Source organism: Ixodes scapularis, unplaced genomic scaffold (assembly GCF_016920785.2).
Source record: "Ixodes scapularis isolate PalLabHiFi unplaced genomic scaffold, ASM1692078v2 PGA_scaffold11__112_contigs__length_91849675, whole genome shotgun sequence".
In the NCBI taxonomy this organism is placed as follows: Eukaryota; Metazoa; Arthropoda; class Arachnida; order Ixodida; family Ixodidae; genus Ixodes; species Ixodes scapularis.
In genome coordinates this window covers 31,499,957-31,516,559 of record NW_024609837.1, presented here as the reverse complement: position 1 = coordinate 31,516,559, position 16,603 = coordinate 31,499,957, and the positions used below count along the sequence as shown (strand labels likewise).

The 16,603-nt window shown below is 49.9% G+C and overlaps 1 protein-coding gene across 1 annotated transcript in view; it reads left to right on the top strand.

The window, feature by feature from the left end:
• Positions 1–380: 380 nt before the first annotated feature.
• LOC115314120 overlaps positions 381–16,603 on the top strand; it is a 56,843-nt gene continuing 40,620 nt past the window's right edge. The window contains exon 1 of the mRNA XM_040217665.1: positions 381–480. Coding sequence (XP_040073599.1) covers positions 381–480 — 100 coding nt within the window. The remainder of the gene's footprint in view (positions 481–16,603) is intronic.

The following is a 16,603-nucleotide window of genomic DNA, read 5'->3' as shown; positions in this document are numbered from 1 at the left end:
CATGAATGGTCGTACATTCTCCCCTTGAGAAATCCAAGAGGCAGAGCACCTGTCAGAGTATTTCATTGCGGTGAGCCTCGTGAAAGAAAGTTCACCTAAAATTCAACTTAAGTTCAATTCGTCCTAGCATTTACATCCGGATGCATAGCGGTGCAGCACCTAAACCAATGAGAGACTCAGTTGCAAGTTGAAACACTCATGTGGAGTCTTTTTTCTGCGTTCTACGTGGCAGTTTTATAGACGCAACAGTAAGCTACAAGTTTGAGAATCAACGAAGAGGATCATCACAGCGTTTCCCGACACAGCGCTTGCACTCGCAGCTTCTAGTCGTCAGAAAACAGTATAATACGCGAGCTTAATTAATTTAAGTTGCCTCAGAAATGAGCCCGGTTGGTATGACAATTACTATTTTGACATTGCTAGTAACTGCGAGTCAGCTCGTATGGGCACGAGAGTCGATGCCATCGAGTATACCAGAAGGTAAGTCTAGTTGTTCTTTTGTGTAGGACTAATGGCAGCAAAAAATACCACAAAGTCTATTGCGCGATTAACAAGACCTTTTAACTAAGCATGTGGTATCCACGTCTTCAGATATTCAGCTTTTGTAAATAATCAATTAATTTTTTTTATTTTTTATTTTTTTCTTGGTATTCCGGCCCTACCAAAAAAAAAATTGCGCACGCGCAAAAATCACATTACTAAAATATAAAAAAATAACATCGTGAGTGGCATCCCTGGAGTCAAACTCGGACGAAACTGGTATAAAATTAATTAAACCAGCCACAAATCCAGGATGGGTTCCAAGGTTCCCAAGGTGCCGTGATCGCTGGCTAAGTTTAAAAAAAATGTTGATCTTGGCACTTGCGGCGTTTTTATTCCGTGGTCGTGAAAAGGTCTACCGGCCCTATTGAAAAAGCCCAATTAGATATCGTATTATAGAAATTGTAAATCCAATACAATATAGTTAATTGTATTTGGGATACAATAAGTGCTCTTGGTGGCCAATCAATTACTGTACCCAATAAGTGTATTTTATGGTTTTTAGCGAATTATGGAAAATGGCATTTCCAGTACGTACGTGGCAATTGCGATTACCAATATTGTAGCCAATAGGCATTGGTTACAATATTGGTAAACCCAGTCAGCACGTTCTGAGATTATCAATACTGGTAACCCTTAATGTTGAAATTCCGTTCCGAGCCACATCTCTTAGAAATGTCGAGGTTCTTGTTTCTTTTGTTTGTCAAGTTAGAAAAAGAGTCGAACTGTCAACTCATAAGAGAAGCACTGGACTCAAGTAAAAAATATATCGAATATGCAGTAAAAGGTGAAGATCAAAGAAACTAGAAGAGATTGTTAGGTAATTAGAGTCTGCAGTTTTGTGCTCAAAATGCAACTTACCTTTCAACAGGACGAGGCTAACTTGCGGTGGAATCATGGGAACTGTGGAAAAAGGTTAACAATCAGGGTTTATGCAAAGAATTAGAGTCGCTAGGTAGTAATATCTAAACTACATTTTCAAGACAGTTTCCCGATTATTTACAAAAGTTTTCGTCCATTAGTGCAGAATGCACACGTACACAATCGAGCACATTAAAAGTATGTTAGAAAACTCCGATCAAGGTTTAGTCTGTCGTTCACCACGAAGTAAACAACAAAATACCCACATGCTCATTTGAATTCATTACCCTTATTTCACAATGGAGTAGCAGGATATGAAACGCTCACGTAATTCTTGAAACAACTAAGTTACAGACCCAGCTGTCATCTGAGGTACTGCAAGAAAGGTGTCCAAAAGGTATCCAATTAGTGTGTGCGCAAGACGGTGTCATATTTTCGTTTTGGATTGGGGGACATAACGCAACAGAGATTTCAAATTCAAACCTACAAGAGAGTGCCCTCACTAGGGGGACAAGACACATGAATCCAGGCACGTCGATAAAATATTGACCGTAACATCCTGACTTAATGACTATCCCTAAATATTCGGTAACCACCCTTTCAGAAAACAATATAGATTTTTTTAAGAAAACACCGAGTCATCGCCCACTCCTACAAAAGCCTGAACCAAATATACTCGTACCGTGGCCTGTTTGCCCCCTGCTGCCCCCGAGTTAACTCGGCCTGACAATATTTTTTTAATGCACCCACGTTTTTAGTTTTGGTTCCACTTGTTGAGGCAAGTGGATACTTTTGTAAAGCTTCCTCCCTATGCGATACCGAGTCAACACTTTTGCAATGGCGAACCCCCGGGCTTTGATTTCGCGCTCCTTGACGAATGCTGACACTCTTATAGGCGGGCTATAGCTAACCTTGAGAATACTTGCTCTTATTGGCCGAGAAAAAACTCGTGTACCTGATTGGCAGTCACTTCCTGCCAAGAATTGCTTCACATATCCGAAAGAACCCAGTCTTAATCTAATACAGACGCTTTGGCCAGACACAAAAGCCTGACATAAGACCACTATTAAACAGGAAATAGTGTCTCTGAGGAATGAAATACACAACTCAGATAGGCATCAAACACTCAACTTGAAAACAATTGCCATGAGCGGCATAGAGCAAACTTCTGGCCTTGATTGGCTGGTGTTTGCCACCAATACATGCATGTATAAGAAAGAACGCGGTCTTAGTAGAAGTTGGGTGTTTTTGCGGAAAAGAGACAACAAGATACTAATGCAAGACCACTACACATAGGAAACAGCATTCAAGAGGAATGCTGTTTCCTATGTGTAGTAGGAAACAGCATCAAACACTCATATAGGCGGGCAATAGCTCACTTTAAAAATACTTGCTCTTGGTAGCCGAAAAAAAAACCCGTCTTTCTGATTGGCAGCCCTTTGCTGCGAAGAATACCTGCACATATCCGAAAAAACCCAGTCTTAGTCTAACACAGATGCTTCGGCCGGACAGAGACACAAACGCCTGATACAAGACCGCGAAAAGCAGGAAGTAGTGACGAAACTAATCCGTGGCGAAGGTGAACAAGAGGGACAAAGGACAAACACAAATCTCCAAACACAGCTAGGTGGCTGGTGAGCGACCGAAAAAGTCTGCCTGGTCCAGGTATCGAACCCGGGACCTCCATTACAGGTGGAGCGCTCTACCTTCTGAGCTAACCAGGGGTTGTACGTCGGTAGAGCAAACAGGTTTTATCAACTGCCACCAGTCCAACACCAACAAGGGGGAAGCTTGCAATTTAAGGTTATGATTATAATGCAATTAAATGCAAAGGTGCAAGCGAGCTGGACAAGAATGACGAAAATAATCCCTGGAGAAGGGGAACAAGAGGGACAAAGGACAAACAAAAATCTCCAAACAGAGCTAGGTGACTGGTGCCCGACCGAAAAAATCCGCCTGGTCCGGGTATCGAACCCGGGACATCCCCATTACAGGTGGAGCGCTCTACCAACGTAGCTAACAAGGGGTTGTACGTCAGTAGAGCAAACAGGTTTTATCAACTGCCACCAGTCCAACACCAACAAGGGGGAAGCTTGCAATTTAAGGTTATGATTATAATGCAATTAAATGCAAAGGTGCAAGCGAGCTGGACAACAATGACTAAAATAATCCCTGGAGAAAAGGAACAAGAGGGACAAAGGACAAACACAAATCTCCAAACACAGCTAAGTGACTGGTGCGCAACCGAAAAAATCTGTTCTTGTCATCCCATGCTGCCATCCCATGCTGGAGGCGGCCATCCGGGCCGCCGACGATCCCAAGCTGCGGCGCACGAACGTGACGTCAACGCCGACGGCCCCGAAGTACGCAGATATTACTGTGACGCGGCCGCGGATTCCGAATCCGGATCTACTGCCGCAGCAGCCTGTTGCCTGTCCTTGGGATCGACCACTGGTGTCCGGCTTCCACCGGGCCTTGACTCGCTGGGGGCTGAGCTCCGGGCGATCCTGCTGGGAGCGGAACTGGCGCTCCGCGACACCGCCACCAGAGGGCTATCTCCCACCGAGATCATCCTGCACACAGACTCTGCGGAAGCGGTCAAGGCATGTGTTTCTTCGGCCCCCCCTCGCTCTCCAACGGTCTGCTCCATCCGGGCGGCTGTAGCGGGACTCGAGTTGGTCCTGGGATCGGCCGCACACATCAGGGTCGCTTGGGTTCCGGGCCACGCGGGCATAGAGGGCAATGAAGCGGCGCACCGGCTGGCAAGGGCGTTCTTGTCTCTCCCCTCGGCCGGTCAGCCGCTTCAGAGACCCTTGGATGCGCCGTCTGGCTTCGACGCTAGCACAGGCCCTTCACCGCCACAGCACCCGCGCACCAAAACTAAGCGGCGCCTGTCCACCCGGCTGCCTGAGTGCCCGACCTCCATCCCTAGGGGATACCCGCGGGCGGCCGAGGTCCGGCTACGCCGAATCACAACCGGCTGTGCATGGACACCGTATCGCCTGGCCCGCTTCGGGCTACGTTCGCCAGAGTATGCAATATGCGACCGGTGTAGTTCGACTTCTACATCGCCACCTCAAGCCAGTCAAACCGCCGGGCTAATCCCCGATACTTCCATTAACACCCAGTCTTCAGCGCATCTCGCCACCCTACGCCACCTGCTCTGGGAGTGCCCGGCAAGGCGAAAGGAAAGGGACATAGCACTCGCGCAGCTCGGTCCACCGCCAGGAATGACGTTCGAGGCCTGGACGGCACCGACAGGCCCCACAGACGTCAAGAGGCGCGTCTTCAACTCACTCTTGGCTTACGTGAGGACGGCCGGTCTGGCCAGCCTTCTGTAAGCCCTCTCCCCCTCCCGCCCTCGCACCCCCTCTCCCATTCCTGCATCCTTATTCCCTTCCCCTTCACGACAAGGCATGAAACCGGTCGCGTCGTACCCCTTCTAAATATGAATAAAACGTATCCAACAACAACAACAACCTAAACCTGTCCCTTTCTCTGGAAAAGATGTTCCTTGCATGTATCTTGGAAATCAGGCTTAACAACCGCCTGTATCTCATTGCCGTTGACGTAAGAAACGGACACACGAAGCGAGGGCTGCTACTCTGCACGGTGCTCTGTGGAATCAAAGTCAGAGCGTATGAGCCTCTTCCCAGACATTGCGCCACAGGTGTAATCAGGGACGTAGACATCACGCTGACTGACGAAGAAATCGCCAACAACTTAAGGTCCCCTGAAAACAGTGTTGCTCGACTTCGACGACTAGGCAAAAGTTCAGAAGGTCTTCTGTGGATCGACGTTGCCAAGCTACGTTAACCTCGTTCATGTCCGGCATGCAGTTTCACAATTCAAAGAAATTCCACGCACGAGGACAGACTTTTGCTCTGTTCAAGAAAAGTGCATTAACTGCGGTGACCCACACTCGGCTACATCACCATCCTGTTCAAAATGCCACAAGGAAAAAAAGCCAAAAAATTACGCCAGACAGCACGCAGTCGATTTCCGCACTGCCAGAACTGCAGTTCATGAATCCGAATGGCGTGAGCTGCCCAGAAAAAAACGAAGGGCCTTCTCTAAAAGCGCAGGACACCTTGGCTACCATGACCGAAAACCAGGCGCCAGAGAGTCCTACATATGCTGCACTACCAGAGGCACCTCCGACTAAGCAAGGGCCTATTTCACGTGACCTAATGCGACTCGAAGATTCGACAACGTCAGAAAACACACCCGCCGATCCAAGAAAGCGAAGTACACCAAAGCGTAAAACTCCGTCCGTTTCAACAGACACATCTTCAAGCAAGGAACGGATCCCGATGCGTTAAGCAGCCTCAAACATAATTGGCAATCTTTTGGAATCTATTGACGCAGAATGGGCCCGTAGCAAAATTACACTTCTTCAAATGGCACTTCCCCTTATTAGATCATTGTAAATGCCAACTGCCGCGCCACACTGCTCATCAGAACTTGCGGTGTGGGAGTGGAATTGTAGCCTCCGAAAAAAGCGCGACAGCCTCATAGAGTATCTTCAATCACACGCTTCCCAGCCCGACATCATCTTTCTACAGGAACCTCGCACCCTTCCTAATCTTCCTGGATATGTGACACGTATGGCACATGACGATCCCAAATAGGACCACCTTCTGGCCACCCTAGTCAAACGCGTTCACACCGCGGTCGACTTCACTTCAGACAACCAGGCCGTTCCACATGTCATACTTGAACTCCTCCCGACTCCCCCCGGAAGCGTAATACCCAACATCTACGCCTACTCAATGTCTATTGCCGCCCCCAACACCGCTGCCCACGGTTTTATACGCTGTTTGAAGCCGCACGGCGTAAAAATTGCGCAATATTCATTGAAGGCGACTTCAACGCTCCTCATCCCACTTAGGGCTACCCTCGCGACACACCTAAGGGGCGCAAGCTTCTCACTTTGATCCAACAACACAATATCAATCTACTTACTGATTCATCGACACCTACACGTCTTGGGACCAGCGTTGCACGGGACACGTGTCCTGACCTCACCCTGTACCGTGGAACAAAACCCTGCACCTGGCACAACCCTGAGGAACAGCTCGGCAGTGACCATTCCTTTCTTGTCACCCATATCAACACTAAATACTTCGCGCGGGACGCACGCAAAATCCGCATCACGGACTGACCTGCCTTCCGCGCATCTTCCTCTTCTACATCACCCGATACACTAACTGATTGGGTGCAGACACTGCAAACCCGGTTAGACCAACGCACGCGCACCCTTACCACCACTCCCGAAGCACCAGATATAGACGCCCACCTTCTTCACCTGTAGGAAGCGCGCCGCGGTCTAACCAAAGGGTGGCGACGTCAACGCCACAACCGGAAGCTCAAACTACGTATTGCACAACTCACTATAGAGGCAGCTACCTATGCTGCCAACCTCACTGGTCAAAACTGGTATACGCTCTGCTACAAGCTCAATGGTACGCTCGGTACTGCACGAACATGATCCCTACTCCGTCATCTAACACAACCAGGGCAAGCCGAATCCGACAGGGCCAAGGGCATTTACAAACTGCTCCATTCCACTAACCTAACAGACTCCCAATTCCTCGCACAGTTACGACAGCGTTACCTTCCTCGTCCTGACACTCCACGCTACGCGGACCCCCCTGCACGGGTTCCTGCCCCCTCCACAATCTTCCTTATCTTAACACGCCCATCACGGGTATTGAGATTCGCGCTGGACTCACTGACATTCGCAACAACACGTCCCCTGGTCCTGACAAGATTCGCTACTCTCTTCTGTAGAACCTCTCTGATTGTGGTACCACACAACTTACTACCTACTTAAATGAGGCGTGGGAGTCAGGTACTCTCCCCAAGGAATGGAAGGAAGCCACAGTCGTTCTGATTCCAAAGCCAGGCAAACCCCGCTTACTTGGAGAACTTGCGTCCGATTTCCCTTACCTTATTTCTGGACAAACTGCTCGAGAAGGTTCTATAGCTTGGCCTACACAATTTTTTCGCCGACACCTCCACCCTTTCCCACACCGTCTATGGCTACCGCAGTCGTATTTCCACTCAGGGTGTACTGCTCCGCCTCAAACACGATATTCTGGACGCTCCCAGCACTGCCCAATATAACGCTGTCCTTGCCGCAGACGTTAAAAGGGCATTCGACAACCTGTCCCACAACCTGGTCCTTGAACAGTTGGCTGCCACTGGCTGCGGAGCGAAGGTGTACAATTACATCTGCAATTTCCTCCGCGACAGATCTGCCTACCTTGTTATTTATTTATTTATTTATTTATTTATTTATTTCAGATACCCTCAGGGCCAAAGGCATTAGAGAGGGGAGTGGGTACAATGTATAAGTATAAAGTTAAAAAATGCAGTGGTTATTAGTACAGTAAATTGACTCTTATTTATACAATGTTAGCTATGGCGTTCTTGAACTGCTGGGGATCTTTGATTGTTGCTGTCGGGGCGGGAAGGCCATTCCACTCCACTGATGTGCGAGGAAAGAATGACTGAAAAAAAGCATTAGTTCTACACGATGGAATCCCGACTTTATGAACATGATCTAATCTAGATGAGATGTATTGGGGGGGTAAAATATGTTCGGCGCGCAAGGAGGGATGAAGAAACAGTTTGTGAAAGAGACAAAGACGAGAGATTTTGCGGCGGGATGTTAGGGATGGCAGATCAAGGTTAGATTTCATTGTACTGATGCTTGCAGTTATATTATAGTTAGACAATATGAAACGAACAGAATTATTTTGAACCATTTCAAGTGAGTGTATCAAGTTTTCGTGGCTTGGATCCCAAACCGAAACGGAATATTCGAGTTTAGAGCGAATGAGGACCTTGTAGAGTAGTAGTTTTAGGGATGAAGGTGCTTTAGCAAAGTTACGTCGAAGATAACCCAGCATGCGGTTAGCGTTATTAATGACGTACGAGGTGTGAACGCTCCAAGTTAGGTTAGATGAAATGTGGACACCAAGGTATTTATAAGAAGATACGGCGTCCAAAGGCACATTATTAAGAGAGTAGACGGGCGAGTTAATATTTTTTCTAGAGACACGCATAAGTTTACATTTGTTAATGTTTAGTTCCATGCACCATGTTTTGCACCATACAGAGATGGCGTTAAGGTCAGATTGAAGAGTGGTTATATCGTTATCACATAAAATTTCCCGGAAAATTACACAATCATCTGCAAACAAATGAATATGGGAAGAAACACAAGAAGAGAGGTCATTAATGTAGATAAGAAAAAGGAGAGGGCCAAGCACAGAGCCTTGGGGCACGCCGGAGTGGACGCCACTTGGGGGAGATGTGAGGCTGTTAGCTGAAACGAACTGAGAACGGTTAATGAGGAAGTATTCGAGCCATAAAAGTCACCTTCGCTCCCCTTCCGCACCGGTGGCGAGCCGTGGCACTCCGCAAGGCTCTGTACTCTCTTCCCTCCTGTTCAACCTTGTTATGCGAGGTCTCCCTTCCCATGTGGATAAGATCTCGGATGTCCGTCATGCACTTTATGCGGATGATATTACTGTCTGGGTAACGACAGGCTCCCTCGGACACATCAAAGCTCAATTACAAGAAGCTGCCACTACCATCGAGTAATATACCCGGCGTGGAGGCCTCACATGCTCCCCCACTAAGTCGGAGTTACCAGTCGTGACAAAACACACTCGCGGACAAACCGATTGTCCCCTTTCTATCACACAAGATGACAAACCCGTCCCGCGTAAATCGGCCATACGGGTGCTTGGCTTTACGTTGCAATCCAACGCTAAGGCAACACAAACGCTTCATCAACTCACCATTCAGTGCAACCAAATAATGCACAGGCTACGCCACGTCTCTTACCACCGAAATCGTCTTAAAAAGGCAGATGCCTTACGCCTTGCCTAGGCATTGATTCATACACGCTTACTCTACCACCTACCTTGCCACAATCTCACCCAGACCGAACACAAATATATGTGTATCCTACTACGGAAGGCGAAGAAACCGGCACTCGGTCTCCCCGTTCGCACAGCGACCGTTTGCCTAGAGCGGCTTGGGGTGGCCAACACCCTGGAGAAACTTATAGAAGCGAATCAGGCTGCCAGTAGAAACACTTGCGCTAGACGGCTCAAGGACAGAGCCTCCTTGCCACCTTTGGTTTCCCACCGTGTACTGCTTCCCTTACAGCTGCGGGTTTCTCCCCCGCGGCCCGTGTCAAACTTATTGTGGCTCCTATTCCCCGCCATATGCATCCTACCTGTCACTCGGCCCGGCATGACCATCGCTCGTGCTACCTCCGACGCGCGTATCCCGAAGGCTGAGATACCGTTTGTGCCCTTTTTACGGACGCCAGTCCGCAGGATGCACGCGGGGAGTCACGGAACGTGATCTCAGGTTGTGATCTCAGGCCGGTCCACGCTGCCACGGAACGTGGTCTCACCGACGTGCCCCTCCTGGAGGAGCGCGCGGTTGCCAGGGCAATGCTTTCAACCTCCACTCCCTCCTTTTCCACAAACACTCACATTCTGTCTGACTCCCAGACGGCCGATCGCCACTTCCTTTACAACAGCCCACATCCCTCGACTGCGTTCCTACTCGACTCTTTTCTATCCTCTACCTCCCACATTTTCCGGTTGGTCTGGATGTCTGGGCACGCAACCATTCCCGCTAATGAGTGCGCTCATGCACTCACCCAAAACCTATCAAACCGGGCAACCGGAGAGGACTCCGCCACCATTTAACCAGCCCCTTTTTCATACTCAACTCACCTAGCTGAGCTACACTTCGCTCGACAACATTATTTTCCTCCTCAGCCTTCCCTTACTCGCAGACAGAACGTCCTATGGCGGCAACTCCAAACCAACACCTTCCCGACGCCGCTTTTCTACTCTTACGTGTACCCCTCCCGCGGTCCGCCTGAGTGCACGCACTGCGCCGATCGTCCCACCCTTCTTCATATGATCTGGCAATGCCAAGCCATTCCCTCTGTCTGGCTTTTTCCCAGCCCCTCCCCCACCTTCTGGGAGGAGCGGCTGACCGATGACACGGTCACCGGCCAGCAATGGCTGGTGGACCATGCGGAGTTGGTGGCCACTACGTATGGGGCCCGGACTAGGGGCTCCACTTGGGTGTTCTGGAACCCATACCTGCAATAAAGTTCATTTATTCATTCAATGCGTCTTCGCTAAAGGGAAGTAGAGATTCGTTTCCCGGCTGGACGTGCTCCGCATGGGCTCCGCTTCCACCTGGTTAGAGCCTTGTACCATCGCAACCAAACCAATTGAATTTATACGAAAGTGTTCCTATACGTCACCAGGACCACATTGGTGCCAACATCTTCGCCCACCGATACCGGGTACGTGAATTATCACCGAATCACCACCGACCACGCCGGCACTCCTCGCTAAGCCTAACGTTGCCTTCGCCCGGCGAGGTGGCCGCCGCCTCGACGTCGGCCCATAGCGATAGAGGCAGAACCACCTGCGCAACTGCGGTTCGATCCACTCAACGCACCGACAAGAGCGCCTCCCAACCAGCCGCCGAAGCGGGAACTTCAAACTCTTCGCCGTCGCCTGCCCCCAACTCGCCGCCGCAGCAGCTCCGAACTTCTCCGGCTAACAACTACATCCTAATCACGCCAACGGGTGTCGTATACATGGTTGAAGGGGAAGAAATTGATCCCGATATCCTGCGTGAACAAGTATGAAAGACAATCCGCTCCCGCATTGCAGCAACAACCGCTACTTCAGCCTCCACCACACCCGTTGCTGACCTCACCAAGCCCATACAAAAACGCCGACATTATCGCAAGAAACCTACCACCCCACAAAAAGACCCGCTCCCACCTGGTGACTTCAAGGCTGTCATTCGTCCTCAGGGCGGTCTAGACCTCAGCAAAATTAATGCAGCCCTGCTAGCCGACTGCATCTTCCACCAAACCAAGATAACAGACTTCGCTGAAGACCAAGTACGGATAAATAGCCGTTCAAACTTCATCGTAGTAAGTAGTCCTTACTACGATGGCTGGCCACAGGCGAGATGTCTGTCCCAAACCTTCACCGAAACCCCATTGTACTATTTGTGGTACACTGGGCCCCACACCAAATCACCCCTGCCAGCCTCGCTGCATCTTCTGGGGACAAGATCACCTGACAGGTGCAGCGGGATGTCCAAAACACTTGCAGCCTCCGCGCATTCTACCGAAAATCCTACCCAACATACCCACCACCACTTCCGGGACCGGCCCTGACCGCATCACCACGACGTTCACAACACCCGAACTCACCTACAGCAGAGTCGCTCAGGGCCAGGTACACGCAGCTCTGCTCTTAACTCCCCCAATTCACCCACCCCGACCCCCGCCCTCCACATGGCAGGACAAAATGCGGCAAATTTGCCAGGAAATGCAGCAACTGCGTACCACTATTACCCTCGTTCACGCAGATAATGAACACCTACAAGCGGAAAACCGCCTCCCTAAACAACAACTCCAAACCACCCACAAACCTCCAGCTCCGTCACCCGATCAACTAACCATCCCCCCCCCCCCCCCCCCCCGAATAAGAAACGAGCACTGCCCCCCACTACTGACCCTCACCCCACATTCTCAGGCAATGTAGAAATAGCCACCCTACGCGCCGAAATAGAAACGGCTTTCAATGACCACCGCCAACACATCTCTGCCGAAATCAATTCAATCCAGGAATCGGTACACTCCCTACATCAAGAAGTCCTTCAATGGATGCACCTTGCTGACCTAACTATCACCCCCCCCCCCCCCCAACCTATAACCCCCTAAAAATGACCCGGAACTCTAACCCACAATGCATCTGGCAATGAAACTACCGCGATTTTCGAAATAAAAAAGCCAACCTCCAAGCACACACTGCATCCATACACAACCTCCCCATGCTCATAGCGCTACAAGAAACATACCACTCACCCAAGCTCAAAGACAATGCATCTCATTCCCCATTGGATTTCCCCCAGATAGCCACCCTTGTACATCGCAATATTGCCCTCCCAGCACCAAACTTTCGCCTCACCGATCCCGCACATACTCACCACACTTCACCTTCCCAAATCTTCTGTCACACGCCTGCACGTTCTTAATATCTATAGCCCCCCTAAATCCAAACACATATCCTTCAAATACATCCTTCAGCAGGCCCTCGCTCTCACTAAACGCGACCCTCTAATAATTGTAGGTGACTTTAACGCCTCTAACATAAAGTGGGGCTACTCTTATACCACTCGCAAAGGCCGCCTACTTTCTGAACTTACCCACTCCCTGCACCTCACACTCCACAACGACTTTTCCTCCCCCGCACGCATTGGCAACAGTGCCCAGCGCGATACCACTCCCGACCTCACCTTTAGCACCGGACAACTCACCAACTCACCCATCACACTTCCACAACACCACACACACTTGGCAGCGATCACTACATCATCAGCACGTGTCTTACCCTCAAAGGCATCTCCACAACCCCCGCCCCCCCCACTTTTACCACCAAAACACAGATTGGGATATTTTCCGTACCGAATGCCCACTCCCACCCACCACCACCTGTGACTCCACCCTAGAACAATGAATGACCGGCCTTCTCTCAGCTAAACAGGCTGCAACCAAAACTATCGACCCTGCTCCCCTAGCGGAATATGTAGATAGCCACCTCCGTAACCTCTGGGAGGCCTACACCAGGCTAGCGCGGCGCTGGCGGAAACATAAACACCGACGCAACCTTCGCCTCAAGCTACAAACCCTCAGCAGTAAGATAGAGACGCACGCACTGACATCAGCCAGGGACCACCGGAACAACACTTGCGACGAAATGCGAGGTCAGCTCTCCACTAAGAAAGTCTGGCACATCCTCCGAGCCCTAGTCGATCCGCGCACTACTAAGACCCAATCTCGCCACCAAACCACACTAATTATAGCGGACACTCAACTCTCACCCACCGCCCTATGCGACACCCTCCGCTCCATATACATACCACCTCCCTCATCACACCCTGTTGGTCCTCTAGAATACACTGGCAACCCCAACCCACAGCTCGACGCCCCCGTCACCTTTGCAGAATTACACGCGGCGGTGCAAGCCCTCCCCTGATGCGCTCCTCAGGAAGACATATAGACATGCACTCCTACTCCCCCCTCACGCCCGAACTCAGCGCCTGCTCGACCATGGGATAAACAAAACAATACGCGAACACCTAGACGCCCACCACATGTCCCAACTAACCCGCCACATTCCACCACACATACGTAACCGCATCCGAGTCCACCCAATCCCTCGCCACATGCACCCAACTTTCCATGTAGCCCGGCGACTAGCACGAGCCAACACCCACTCCAAACTACTGTAACCGACTTAATTTTCGCGAGGACTTAATTTTCGCGAATTTCGCAAATCGCCTAGAATTCGCGAAAAATACATCCCGCGAACAATTCGGGTAAAATGTATACACATTGGAATCTATATTGAGATCCCACCGCGTCGCGAAAATTAGAACCCGCGAATGATCCCAAAACTTCAGCTTTGAGCTAAATCGTGAAATATTGAGCCCGCGAAAAATAAGTCGTTTATACAGTATACCCACCATCACCATGCACCCTATACACTGATGCCACACCCTAGCCTCACAAACCTGCACACTGTGTAACTGTCCTGGGCCAACACCCACCACCAAACATCACGGCGGCCACCATCCTCACTGCGAACACAACTACGGCAGAAAAAGCGGCCATTGCCCTTGCGCTCGCCCAGAGTCCCGCCCCAAAATCGTCTTATTTGACTCTCAGCAGGCCATCCGCAACTTTATTCGCAGCAATATCTCACCTATGGCATTCCAAATTCTCAACACTAACCCTCCATCCGACACCGTGACCCTGCTGTTGACACCAGCCCACACTGGCGTAGGCGCTAATGAGGTGGTGCACGATCGTGGTGGCGAACTTATCGACCGAGCCGCCATTTCAACTACGACTGCACACTAATCCCCTGAAGGCAAGCCTACCTCCCTCCTGCAATACAGGAATATTAACCTGCACTGCCGCCTCCTCCGTAGCCAATACCCACCCCCGCACCCACAACTCTCCCAGGAGGAAGCACACATGCTGCGCCTCCTACAAACACACACTTTCCCCCACCGAACACAACTAATACACACTCACCCATTCCTATTTACCACCCCCGCCTGTCCTGCCTACGGGGCACTCGACACTCACCATTCCCTTGGCGAATGTCCCGCAGACCCATAGCCCCCTCTTCCCTCCTCTCACCTCTGGGAGCAGATATGCGACACGGAGGAGTCAGGCAGTCCTGACCACCTCCCGGGCCTCCACCACCCCCAATACCTGATATCGGAAGACCAATAAAGTTTCCTCCTCCTCTTCGCAAAAAGATGTATATGTTGCCCAAGAGTTTACTGCCAAGGATGCCTGCACACCAGAACAAGTAAGACTTAGTCAGTTTTTTTTTTTTTTCTTTTGATGAGTGATAACAGAATCCTACACGGGTGATGAAACAAAATTTAAGCCCAGCAAGCCAGGCTTGTTCACTTTAATGCAAGCACAGTGCCTCGGCCGACAAACGAGGTTCTATTCTTGGTCACTTGTCATATTTGGTGGGAATAGTCAAGTAAATGACAATAAGGCAATCTTTCCTGCAGCCGAAAGCTGCAAACGAAATTCATATACCTTAATAAATGACCTGGAAATAATATTGGGGTGGTGGCCGAGTGGTTTGAGGTCTCAAATTTTGAACTTACAGACTGTGTCGTTCTGGTTTAAGTCCTTTTGGTGTATATTTTCATCCTTATTTATTATATTTAACTTGCTTTTTGCTATTTCTAAGGCACGACTACATAATTTATACGATAATGCACCTTTAAAAGTGTTTTAATTATACTCTGCGGCTTCCTAGCGCTCGTAATAAGTTCTCGGTGAGGGCGGTTTTAAATTTTCTTTTCTTGCTGTAGCGGCTTGCTTTTTCATCCTTAAAAGGTTGACAACTCGACAAAAAAGTAATAAAAAATGTATTTCAAATGTGAAGAACATCAGCATTTCCAAATTCCACCCCTGCTTCATGCCGACCATGCCATCGTACCGTAGCTGAGTACAGTGACGAATAGTCCCAGGAGCTGCGACCTGACCGTATATGGTCCTACGGTGTGGCACAACTCATGCAGCACCTGTGCTTCGTGATGGAGCCAGTGAGCGAGGTGCGACCTGCTATACCCTGTTTCACCTTATGATGTACCGCAGGAAAGGCTACAGGCGCCAGCTCCTTGCTCCAGGGCACATCTCGGCGGCACAAGCTCTCGTGCATTAAGAACAGCTCCCAACTCTAAGAGCTCGCGCTTCTAGCCTTCTCTGTGGTAAAACAGAAGGTGAAACGGAGTATAGAGCTTCGCAAGCCACAGCTTTATAGCCTGCGAAGCGTGGGAATATGCCACTCCCTTTGCAAAGCTTGCAATAGCTCCCCAAGATGCTATTACAAGCACTAGGGAGCCAGAGAGTGTGAATAAGAGCGCTTCTGAATGGGGGTAATTAGTGTGTAAATTACGCGTCTATACGTTAAAACAAAAAAGGTGTAGATATGTATATATATATATATACTAAACAAAAAATGAAAGCCGTTTACAAATCCCTGTAACGCCGGGCTAGAACGCAGCTCTTGAGGAGGAGGATGGAACGGTACTCAGGGGTAATTGACTCCCTGACGTCAGGTGACCTTAGAAGGGTTACGGGACCTCAGGGGGGGTTACGTGAGGGTAACTCTCACAACCCTCGTGACTCTCGTGAGAGTAACCCTCGTGACCCTCGTGAGAGTAACCCTCGTGACCCTCGTGAGGGTAACCCTTTTGAGAGTAATGAACCCTCGCAACACTCGTGAGGGTAACGCTCGTGACCCTCGTGAGGGTAACCCTCGCGATTCTCGTGAGGGCAACCCTCGTAACCCTCGTGAGAGTAACCCTCTTAACCCTCGTAACCCTCACAAAGACAACCCTCGTGACGTCATTATGGGTAACTACCCATAATGCAACGCGCGGTTACGTTATTGCATGCAAGCTTCGCATGCGCATTGCATTCAACGCGTGGCTTGCATGCAACACTTGTTCACGCCGCTTGCACGCAACGCGTTGCATGCAAGCTTTGCATGCGCGTTACATACAACGCGCGGTTAGGCCGACGCCG